This window comes from Thalassophryne amazonica, chromosome 6 (assembly GCF_902500255.1).
Source record: "Thalassophryne amazonica chromosome 6, fThaAma1.1, whole genome shotgun sequence".
NCBI classification, from domain to species: Eukaryota; Metazoa; Chordata; class Actinopteri; order Batrachoidiformes; family Batrachoididae; genus Thalassophryne; species Thalassophryne amazonica.
In genome coordinates, this window is record NC_047108.1 from 67,559,944 (window position 1) to 67,572,187 (window position 12,244).

Sequence of the window (12,244 nt, forward strand, 5' to 3'; positions counted from 1 at the left end):
TCACCATTTCCCTCAAATATTTTTCACAAACCAGTCTAAATCTGTGATAGTGAGCACTTCTCCTTTGCTGAGATAATCCATCCCACCTCACAGGTGTGCCATACCAGGATGCTGATTAGACACCATGATTAGTGCACAGGTGTGCCTTAGACTGTCCACAATAAAAGGCCACTCTGAAAGGTGCAGTTTTATCACACAGCACAATGCCACAGATGTCGCAAGATTTGAGGGAGCGTGCAATTGGCATGCTGACAGCAGGAATGTCAACCAGAGCTGTTGCTCGTGTATTGAATGTTCATTTCTCTTCCATAAGCCGTCTCCAAAGGTGTTTCAGAGAATTTGGCAGCACATCCAACCAGCCTCACAACCGCAGACCACGTGTAACCACACCAGCCCAGGACCTCCACATCCAGCATGTTCACCTCCAAGATCGTCTGAGACCAGCCACTCAGACAGCTGCTGAAACAATCGGTTTGCATAACCAAAGAATTTCTGCACAAACTGTCAGAAACCGTCTCAGGGAAGCTCATCTGCATGCTCGTCGTCCTCATCGGGGTCTCGACCTGACTCCAGTTCGTCGTCCTAACCGACTTGAGTGGGCAAATGCTCACATTCGCTGGCGTTTGGCACGTTGGAGAGGTGTTCTCTTCACGGATGAATCCCGGTTCACACTGTCCAAGGCAGATGGCAGACAGCGTGTGTGGCGTCGTGTGGGTGAGCGGTTTTCTGATGTTAATGTTGTGGATCGAGTGGCCCATGGTGGCGGTGGGGTTATGGTATGGGCAGGCGTCTGTTATGGACGAAGAACACAGGTGCATTTTATTGATGGCATTTTGAATGCACAGAGATACCGTGACGAGATCCTGAGGCCCATTGTTGTGCCATACATCCAAGAACATCACCTCATGTTGCAGCAGGATAATGCACGGCCCCATGTTGCAAGGATCTGTACACAATTCTTGGAAGCTGAAAATGTCCCAGTTCTTGCATGGCCGGCATACTCACCAGCCATGTCACCCATTGAGCATGTTTGCGATGCTCTGGACCGGCGTATACGACAGCGTGTACCAGTTCCTGCCAATATCCAGCAACTTCGCACAGCCATTGAAGAGGAGTGGACCAACATTCCACAGGCCACAACTGACAACCTGATCAACTTTATGCGAAGGAGATGTGTTGCACTGCATGAGGCAAATGGTGGTCACACCAGATACTGACTGGTATCCCCCCCCCCCCAGTAAAACAAAACTGCACCTTTCAGAGTGGCCTTTATTGTGGACAGTCTAAGGCACACCTGTGCACTAATCATGGTGTCTAATCAGCATCTTGATATGGCACACCTGTGAGGTGGGATGGATTATCTCAGCAAAGGAGAAGTGCTCACTATCACAGATTTAGACTGGTTTGTGAACAATATTTGAGGGAAATGGTGATATTGTGTATGTGGAAAAAGTTTTAGATCTTTGAGTTCATCTCATACAAAATGGGAGCAAAACCAAAAGTGTTGCATCTATATTTTTGTTGAGTATACAAAATGGGAGCAAAACCAAAAGTGTTGCGTTTATATTTTTGTTGAGTGTATTTTGGGAAATCATGGACGTTGTGTCCTCAGAAGAGGAAAAAGACCATCCAGATTGTTACCAACACAAAGTTCAAAAGCCAGCATCTGTGATGGTATGTGGTGTGTTACTACCCTTGGCATGGGCAGCTTACACATCTGTGATGGCACTATCAATGCTGAAAGGTACATCCAGGTTTTGGAGCAACACATGCTGCCATCCAAGGAATGTGTTTTTCAGGGACGTCCCTGCTTATTTCAGCAAGACAATGCCAAGCCACATTCTGCATGTGTTACAACAGCATGGCTTCGTAGTAAGAGTGCGGGTACTAGACTGGCCTGCCTGCAGTCCAGACCTGTCACCCATTGAAAATGTGTGGTGCATTATGAAGCGCAAAATATGACAACGGAGACCCCGGACTGTTGCACAACTGAAGTTGTACATCAAGTAAGAATGGTAAAGAATTCCACCTACAAAGCTTCAACAGTTAGTGTCCTCAATTCCTAAATGCTTATTGAGTGTTGTTAGAAGGAAAGGTGATGAAACACAGCAGTAAACATACCACTGCCCCAGCTTTTTTGAAACATGTTGCAGGCATCCATTTCAAAATGAGCAAATATTTGCACAAAAACAAAGTTTATCAGTTTGAGCATTTAAATATCTTGTCTTTGTGGTATATTCAATTTAATATAGGTTGAAGAGGATTTGCAAATCACTGTATTCTGTTTTTATTTACATTTTACACAACCTCCCAACTTTATTGGAATTGGGTTGTAAATATAAAAACACAAATATAAATACCATACATAATGATCAAAAATGGTTTACTGACTACTACTGTTCCTCTCCTTCCTGTCCTCTGTCTTCCTGTTACTCCTCCCCCTGAGTGAGGAGTTGTACAGTCTGATGGCCTGAGAGACAAAGGAGTTTTTCAGTCTGTTGGTCCTGCATTGGGAAGTAGGAGTCTGTGGCTGAAGAGGCTCCTCTGGTTGCTGATGATGGTGTGCAGAGGGTGACTGGCATCGTCCATAATGTCCAGCAGTTTGTCCAGTGTTCTCTGTCACTGTCACCAGAGAGTCTGGCTCCATGCCAGCCCGCCTAATCAATTTGTTCAGCCTGGATGTGTCCTTCTTCTATGTGCTGCCCCCCCCCCCCCCCCCCCACCCCCCACCCCAGCACACCATGGTGTAAAAGAGGACGCTGGCTGCTACGGACTGGTAGAACATCCACAGGAGTTTCCTGCAGATGTTAAACAACCACAACCGCCAAAATAAACACTTTTCAAAAATTTTCAGTGACCAATATAGCTTTTAATAGCTGCCACGAGCCTTCCATCAATGGAGTCTGTCAGTTTCTTGATGTCTTGATAATCGACCTTTGGTGCAGCAGCAATTGCAGTCTCCAAAATGCTGTTCAAAGAGGTGTATTATTTTCAGCCACTGTAAATCTCACATTTAAGAAGGGCCTACAAGTTCTCAGTGGGGTTTAAGTCAGGTGATGAAGGAGGTCATGTCATTATTTTGCTGTTTGATCAAGACATTTATTCATATTTGTTTGCTTGAAATGAGCATGTCTGCACGATCACTGCCAAAGTCATGAGGAAAAGCTCAAAATGACACCATCATAATCGCTTGAATAACGAACGCTTTAAGTATGACCCGACTTGGGTCACAATTATTAGGCAAGTGAGTATTTTGACCCACCATTAAGTCACAAGTTCTTGTTTAACTAGTAAAAAAAAAAAAAAAAACGACTTAACGGTGGGTCAGAATACTCACTTGCCTAATAATTGTATATACACATACTAATTTCTAAGAGTTGTTTTTTTCTTCTTTCTTCTCCTTTTCCCACACACCTGTCCAATAATACCTTTTGTCTGTTCCCAGTGTCTTATCTTTTTCACTCACCCTTCTCGCCTGTCCTTTCCTCCATACCGTCTGTGCATGTGGATGATACAGGAGCTCGGTCTACTGATTTCACCCTCTCATCATTACATCCATTAAAGTGGTGTTGGGCTCTGGGCCCCCGTTGGCCCGACAGCACATGTGTGCTTGGCCCATTGAACGGCAACAAGGACCAGCTCTGAATTATTGATACAACACAACTAATGAGGAAACCCTATCCGAGTTGTGTTTTTTTTTTTTTTTTTTTTTCGCTGACAAAAACACACGCAGACGCTCGCGGTGGGAATTGAGCGCACAGACATATTGGTGATAGTTTTTATTCCAGCTGTCGGTGTCCCATATTTAAAACCTTAATTTTCTCAATGCTCAGTGCAGGAATGATGAATGTGTTTTTATTTGTTAAGCAGACTGCTGACTTAAGTTCCCTGAAGGAAGCTCTGTGATGTGTGTTGTTCATTTCTCAAATTGTACTTTGCATTGACCTTTATCGTATGCTACAAAGTGCTACACTCTGTGCATGTGCAACCCCAGATTTGCCAGTGTGCACACATGATGATAGAAGCCTGTATGGTGAAGCTGCTGTGCACAGAGGTATAGAAAGTGTGCAGCCAGCTTTTTAGTATTCACTCCAACACCCTATGAGTCACAGCCTGAGAGCGAGAGAAGGCTGGTGGTGATGGTGGTGGTGGTGGTGGGGGGGGGTTAGAAAGAGAAAAAGAGAGCACGACAAGAGGCGGTACTGTCATGCAACATTTTTCTGTAGCCCCAGGCTCACGTGTTTGCATGTGTATGTTTGCAAGCATGCCTGCCCCAAAGGGGATTAATTTTTTGACAGCTTTGTTAAGCCTCCTACTTAAGTGCTGAGCTTCTCAGTGACATCGTGGATGTGTGATTTGCAGAAGGTCTCTGAAGCTTTCCTGTGATTCCTCATCACAGGGGAAGCTGCAGAGAGGAGGTGAGACAGGATGACAGCAGATGTTTGAGCGGCTTCCTGCTGTGGAGGATGTGGACCATCAGATGCTGGCTGTGATGCTCCTCTTCAATTAGTGGCTGCAGCGCTGCGGTCCACGGTTCCATTCCCAGCAGCTCTTGTCTTGTGCCAGTCTCTGTGTCCTCCCGGTCGTCACTTCTTGTCACTCGGCGTCTCTTCATCCCTCTGTCAGTTTGTATTTGCTTTAATGTCTGCCCCTCCTTCTCCCGCTTCCTCCGCTCTGTCGCTTTCTATTTCATCTTTCTTTCTTTTCTTTTTTCTGCCCACACCTTCCACTTCCAGTCTGAATTCCATCTCTTTGACGAAAACCCAGAGGTTGACAAAATGTGTAACCTTGCCCGGGCAGGTTAAGAGACAGAGAGGGAGATAAAAACGGAGGAGGACAGAGTGACACATTAAAGGTTACTCAGAAAACACATGGAGTTTGTGGACAAAAAAGGGGGGGAAGGAGCAATAAGCAACAAACACAACAGAGAGATATGATGACTGGCTGCCCACGTGCCAACGCATGGAGAATCAGGGGGAGGAGAATATTCAACATCGGGAGGTTACAGGGGCATGGGCGATTTCATTGAAGCGCTGTCTCTCCTTCATGACTCCCACTCTGCATGATGACAAGTGTCTGCCTGCGTTCCCATTGGTGGAGCCGCCACCAATCAGAGCCCAGGCATGTAAGGCGCCTTTAGGTTTTACCCAACCCTAAAAACAAGAAGCAGAGAGAGAGAGAGAGAGAGAGAGAGAGACGGAGTGTGTGTTTTAACGCAGAGAGAGACCAAAGCAGGCGTTGCGTGTACAGTGAAGATGTGAAGCTCCTCGTGAGACGACACAGCTGAGGAGAAACTGCTCGTCAGCTGTTTGCTGGAGCCCACTGCAACTCCTCCTGGCTGCTGTGGAGAAGATCTTGTCTTTGAAGTCTTTCTCTGTGATTGGCCCTCACACTTTAAGCTCCCCCTACTTGCTCGCACCCTCCCCCCCGACACACACAAACACTACCCCTCTTTCTCCCTCTCTCACCCTCTGCAACTGCTGTACTCAGGCTTACCTGACCAGCGACTGCAGAAAAGGCTGGACCCCCACCCCCCTCCACACTCCCTCGCTCTCTTCTCTCCTATCCTCTCCTCTCTCCTCTCTCTCTCTCTCTCGCTCGCTCGCTCTCTTTTTCAAACACACACTCAGCTGTACACCTGGAGAGGGCAGACGCAAGAGATGGCATGTGCAGCAGGCTCTCCTCACCTCTAGTGCCGCCTCTCTGAGTTGAATGTGGAGAGGAACTCCTGAACTGAGAATTTGGAGCCACTGAACCTATTGCAGAAGAAACAAGGGGGGCGGTGAGGGAGAACTTGTCAGTCCAGGGACACCAAAGGCAACACACAGCATGATTTTGGGTGAGTTGTCACGCTGGATGCATCGGATTTTTTTGGTTAGGTCAACCATGTATTTGGATCACTATTCCCGATTTAAACTTGCCCGCTTTTGGCTTTTTATTAAAAGTGTGCTCTTTATCGCGCACTGTCAGTTGTCAGTTGATCTGGGATTGGGAGTTCAATCATAGTTTAAGCTTGTAATTGTAGTAATAGTATATGATTAATATGGCAGGTGTGAGCCGTTGCTGGGATGGTCATAGTGTTTGAATATATCATTAGGAGGCTGTTTGGTCACGTGACAATGCTCCGTTATTATCTTGGCCTAAACAAGTCGTGAAACTGGCTTTGTATGGGCTATCTATCACACTAAAGAAGAACACTTTGGTGGTTTTCTTGCAGCAGAGCTTATTGCACAGGGTTATTGTGTTCTGAGTCAGCCTGTGCTTTGTTCTTTAGCATTCTGGTCTCACAGTGGCCATGTCTGAGCGAGGGGATCCTCTGTGGTCTCTGTGCTCTACATAGTCTAATTGTACAGTGATCTGAAAATCCACTGACCAATCGTAATTGTGCGAGGGATAAGAAGAAAGCTTGTGAAATTATTCAAGAGTCTTCTAAATTGTGTTGAGTGAGGCTGTGTGTGTGTGTGTGTGTGTGTGTGTGTGTTGCCGCGTGCTGTGCCGGAGAGGCCACCACTTTGTTTTAACGCATGCCTGGGCTGATTCTGGTGCAGCGCTGCTCCTCTCTACTCTCCCGCCAGGCATGTTTTTTAAGAAGACATCGTTAATGATTATAGGGAGTCGTGTAGTCTGAGGTGTGCTGGTTGAAGGGTATGTATTACTGTGATCTAAAGCCTCTGAGCAACTCATTAAAGTTCACGAGGACTCTTGCATAAATCCACAACTTTTTCACTCTGTCAAGCTCAGATTTAGTTTACATTTGTAGCTTAAGAGTGACAGCTTTCCTAAATTCAGTAATACAGATTTGGCCATACAGTTTCTTAAACAGCAGTTTTATTGCGCCACTGCAGTGTTCTGCTGAAGCAAACACTCTTCATCAGATCAGGAATTTGAGCTTATTTATTATAATTTTCATTTAAATGTTTACTATTGTAGTCACAGTAAAATAAGGAATGCACTGTGCACTCTTGTGCAGACCTATGACTTTCTTCATTGCGAGATCACTGACTGCAGTCAACATTCACTTGGTACACATGGCGTTTAAAGAGTGAGAAAGTTTTTGGTCGTCCACATCTAATGGTGTCGAAAACCTTACGCCATCCCATTTGCAATGCGAGCTAGTCTCCTTCATATTAAGGTGTCAGTCAGATAGTGATCGTCCATTATTTATGTCTGAACATATCTCAGCAGTCTGCTTTGTTTGCATAATGTTGTGACTCCTGAGCGGTTTGACATTTTTGCTGTTCCTCCTCTGAAAAGGATGAAGTCATTGGAATGACCTTTACCATTCTAATGCACGCTAATCTTTCCGAATTCATCCCGATTATATAAATGTGAACCATTATAATTGTAGCTCTGATGAATTGTGATATACCACATGTTGTGAGTGCACGTATGTATATTCCACATGCCACCAGTATGGCTGTTAGTGTGGTCCTGTCCTTTCTTTTGTATGACCTTGAGTGAGTGACCTTTCCCAGTGCTGTGCCATCACCAGTGCTGTAGTGACAAGTCCAAGACTAGCTACTGTGATTGGCTTTATAGGCTATGCAGGGTTTTGGCAGAGGTCTTTGGCCGCTGTGATGGCGATGACAGTGCTGAATGCTGATAATAGCACTGGATGTGTGGCTGTGTTGTGCAGCGTGCTTTATAGCTGCGGGCTGCCAGCTTAGCTCACTGCCATGACATGGGCTCTGCACAGCTTTAAGGGCATGGGGCTGCTGCTACCGCATATGTCATCTGGATAGAGATCAGAGAGAGACACAAAATAAGAACAGTGGCAAGCTAATAGAGAACATGATTACAGCGCTCCCTGTCAATTGGAGCCTCTCCAATGACTATAGTGCTATTGTGATTAGCTAAATTCTCACCCATGCCTGGAATGAGGTTGCATGTAATCTTATATATATATATACACACCATGGTCAGTGAGAATTCCATGTCTAACTGGCGTGCATTATTTTCATGTATACGCACACATAGTTCGACACGTTAAGTCACTGTAATATCTCTCTGCTCTGGTCGTCACCATAGCAACGCGCAAATCAGTTGGCGCAGATCAGCTGTGTTTTGACAGGTGAATGACAGAAATGCGATAAAACATGGATTTCCAAGTGAATTTTAATATTTTTGGCCAAAATAAATTGTTTGAGGAATGGGAAGAGGAGGCGAGCAAATGAGAAGAACAGCAAAAGCAATGGCATAAAGATTTAACATCAAACGAACTGGACAAGATTGAAGACGGGAAAGAAGAAGAGAACATTTGCCAAGGATGAAAATATCTTGAGACTGGCATAATACTTACACATTTTTATCAAGTTCTGTTAACTTAAATAAATATTTGTGTGTTAGCTCACTGTGTGGGATCATGGTATAAGCGGCTTAAACAACTCGAAGCCGTGCATTATACAGTTTGAATGCACAGCGCGGAGTCTAAAACACCACGACATGAAGCGGAGTGGTGTTACTCCACGAAGTGCATGCAAACCGTATAATGCACGGCTTCTCGTTTAATCCTTACATATACACCTGTATATATTTCTAACATTTCCTGTCATCCAAATTGCTGATCACTGATGATGATTGTAAAATAAGAGTCATTCCACTGTTTTAGTTCCATCTCTATGTTGTTTGGGAGCCCCGGTCACGATCAGTTCATGTTTTGTGCCTCATGTGTCTTGTCTATTTGAATCAGATCCAACCTCCTGAGCACAGGGCCTCGCAGTCTATCTGTCTTTGTGTCTGTGTCCACTCTGGCCTCATTTGTCTTCTCAAAAACCTGTGTGTGTGTTGACCTGTCTGCATAGCTATTAGTCATTCCATTCACCTGCGCCTACGACCCCCTTCCGACATGCCGCTCACCTGGTTCCAGAGGTCATCTCAAAGTTACGCCAGAGAACGTGCCTTTGAGCAGATCAGCATTTTGTGCCATTTTATCCATGACTGCCTTGTTCTCTTTGTTCATGTCACAGTGACGCTATTATTATAACTTCTTAATCAGTCTGATAGTTGGTATGTGTTGTTTATACTTTTAAGCTTCTTTGCATTTCCACCATTTAATTGGAGTGCTTTAATGCAACTGACATATATGCAGAAAATACGCTGAACAAGAAGGGTGCTCATTAGAGTGTACAAACTGATTTATTCATAAATGATTTATTCATAAATCAGGTAAAAATTGCTGGGATTGATTCTGAGTATTTTCTAGAGAATGAGATTAATTTCTGTATTATGAACTCTTAATTTTGGATTTGTGTACTGTTTGAGTGTACTTTGTATTTTTGGCATTTGTGCTTTCATTTTTGAAACTGATTATGTTTAGTGCTTTGATTCATATTTATTACTATTATTAATAGGGACTGCTTGATTTTTCATTATTTAGGCACAGGACCTCCAAAACTAGTAAAAAACAAAAACAAAATGGGACTTTTATTATGGAAGATAGAGTATTATAATAATAATAAGAGCAATCCGAGATTTCTGATGTCCGTCAATCTGGATCCGGTGTCGCTGACTGAATGGTCCCCTCTAAAAATGGTCTGTCCTGCCTTCACTGTGTATGCGTCATTTCGGAGCGTGAGCAGGGCCATTTATGAGCATCACCAGCTATTCCCCAATTACCACCTCATTTTTGCTTCAAACTGCACTCCAGTCATCATCTATCTCAGCAACAGATATCTGAAGCTTTTGTACAACAATCATTTCCACATAAATTCAGCATTATTTCATCAGAAAAGATAGGAGACCGATCAGTGTGCTGCAGAGCAGCATGTCTGAGTCTGACGTGCTCCTGCACATATGTCATTTCAGAGCATCAGTAGTGATTCACAGATTATCACCTTGTTTCTGCTTAAAACTGACTTTAGAATGATTTAAGAGGTTTTAATTTGTCATCTGATGGTTAATAATCACATTATTCCCTTTGATTGCTTTGGATACAGAGAGTCAGTCTCAGACATGCTGCTGTGGCGCTCTGATCGCTCTCACATCTTTTATTATGAAATAATGCTGAATTTATGTGGAAATGATTGTTGTACAAAAGCTTCAGATATCTGTCGCTGAGATAGATGATGACTGGAGTGCAGTTTGAAGCAGAAATGAGGTGATAATCGGTGAATTGTTGCCGGTGCTCTGAAATGAGGCATTCACAGTGAAGGCAGGGGGGACCAAACGTTTTAGAGGTGATCCGGTGGTTGGCGACACCGAATCACCTCCAAAATTCAATGGAGTCTTCCATGCTCTAATCTGTGGTGCAAATTTGGTTAAAATCTGTGAAGTAGTTTTGAAGTAATCCTTCAAAGCCTATTTAAGGTGCAATTTGGATCCAGATCACCTCCAAAATTCAATGGAGTCTTCGATAAAAAATATCCATAACACTGGTCTACAGGCAGAATTCTTACATAGTAAATACAGTCAAACATTCCACATTTTGGGCCACTGAGAATGAAAATGATGTTTGAAATTGCTGACTGGGTCTAGTTTTAAGATATACTAATAGGGGTTAATATAAAACCCCTTTTTTGATTTTTAATACTTTAAAAAAATAAAATAACCTTTTGCTTATTTTTTAATAAAGTGTTACAAAATTGAATAGGTGAAATATTAATATAAACCATCAGAAAAGTATGACGAGACCTGTAATTTGATTTATCATGAAACCCCTATCAAAACAATATAATTATGTAGATGTAAAATGCAAAATCTTGGAAACAATAGCCAATCAGCCAGTTTTATTGCCATATTTGAATTCAGCATGCCAACATCCACAGTAAATAGCACATTTTATTTCTGAAGCAGACAATGTCTAAAAGTTTGTATACCATTGTAACGTTAATTTCAGGGGGCTGGTGCGGCTGCTGGCCTCCATTAATGAGATTCTTTTCCATGTTTCAAACATGTTTCTGTTTTTATTTAAGTAATGGCTCAGAAAGTCATTTTCTGAGCCATTACTGTCCTTTTTATTTAAGTACATTTGCCATATGTCTCTGTGCTGTTTCCGTGCTGCATGCATAAAGAAAACAGAGAAAAACAGCTGTATTTGTATTTGCGAATTTCGGTCTACATACTACCCGCCGACAAAACCATCTATGTGTAAACGGGGCTTTATCCTTCTTATGTCTTATTACTTATTACTTATTATATATACCTTTTCTTGAGCTGCTTGGGTGGGTAGGGAGAGTTCCCATGGGATAAAAAAGCTTTTTAACCAACCATCCCTGGTTCTCAAGACCAGGCACCAGCAAGGTTTTAGTTTCATTGATAACTGGCTTTCTTTTTGGGGTCACTGTGGCTTGCTGATGCTGGATGGCCTTCACCTTACCAGGGAAGGCACCGCCATCTTATCTCTGAACATAGCTAGAGCTCTTCAGGGAGAGTAACATTAGGACACTACAGTGGGCCACGGAGCAGGTGATTAGAGAATCTGCAGGGCAACAGCTAACGTAGGTGTGGAATCCATTAGCTTAGTGGGGAAATTAGTGCGGAAAATCCACTATGGTAATAGTGCAGTTTATGTGGCAGGGAGGGAAATTCGTCAAGTTGAGCCTGTGGCCTGTCTCAAGCTGAGCTGGAACAGGTCATTCATGCCTTTTTTTTCTTCACGTTTTGATTACTGTAAGTTGCTGTTCCCTAGCCTTAGTAAGTATTTGCTGGACCGCCTACAAATGGTCCAGCATCTGGCAGCAAGGCTCCGTACAAAGTCATCTAAGTGGTCTCATGTAACACCCATTCTGTTCTCTTTGCATTGGCTTCCAGTTCGGTTCAGACTGCAATTTAAAATACTGGAGATGACTTTTAGAGCTCTACATGGTCAAATGCCACTTTACATCACTGAACTCATGCACCCATATCTCACAAGCAGGACTCTGAGGTCCTCAGACCAGAACCTGTTGGTTGTACCAAGGTCAAGGCTGAAGACCAAACGAGACTGTGCATTTGAGATTGTGGCACTCAAACTGTGGAATGCACTGCCACTACACCTTCGTTCCGTGGACTTTTTTGGAACTTTTAAGGAGAAGCTCAAGACCCATTTGTGCAGGCTTGCTTTTAACTAATTTTATGTTATTGCTGGTTTTAGTTTCTGTATTTTTATTTCTGTGTTCTTAAATTCCAGTAAAACACTTTGTGATTTTATTTTGAAAGGTGCTATATAAATAAACTTTACTTACTTAATTACTATAATACCCATTTTGAGGATTCCCCACTGGCTGTTCCTGCAACATCAAATATTTTGTGTCTGCTACCTTCAACT

General features: G+C 43.4%; 1 protein-coding gene across 2 annotated transcripts in view; it reads left to right on the forward strand.

The window, feature by feature from the left end:
- znf385a (zinc finger protein 385A) overlaps positions 1-12,244 on the forward strand; it is a 254,473-nt gene that overhangs the window by 19,513 nt on the left and 222,716 nt on the right. The window contains exon 1 of one of the 2 annotated variants that reach the window (XM_034172390.1): positions 5,437-5,839. The exons of the other annotated variant lie outside the window; for it this stretch is intronic. Coding sequence (XP_034028281.1) covers positions 5,830-5,839 — 10 coding nt within the window. The 5' untranslated portion in view covers positions 5,437-5,829. Of the gene's footprint in view, positions 1-5,436; positions 5,840-12,244 lie in introns of those variants that run through there. 2 annotated transcript variants of the gene reach the window in all.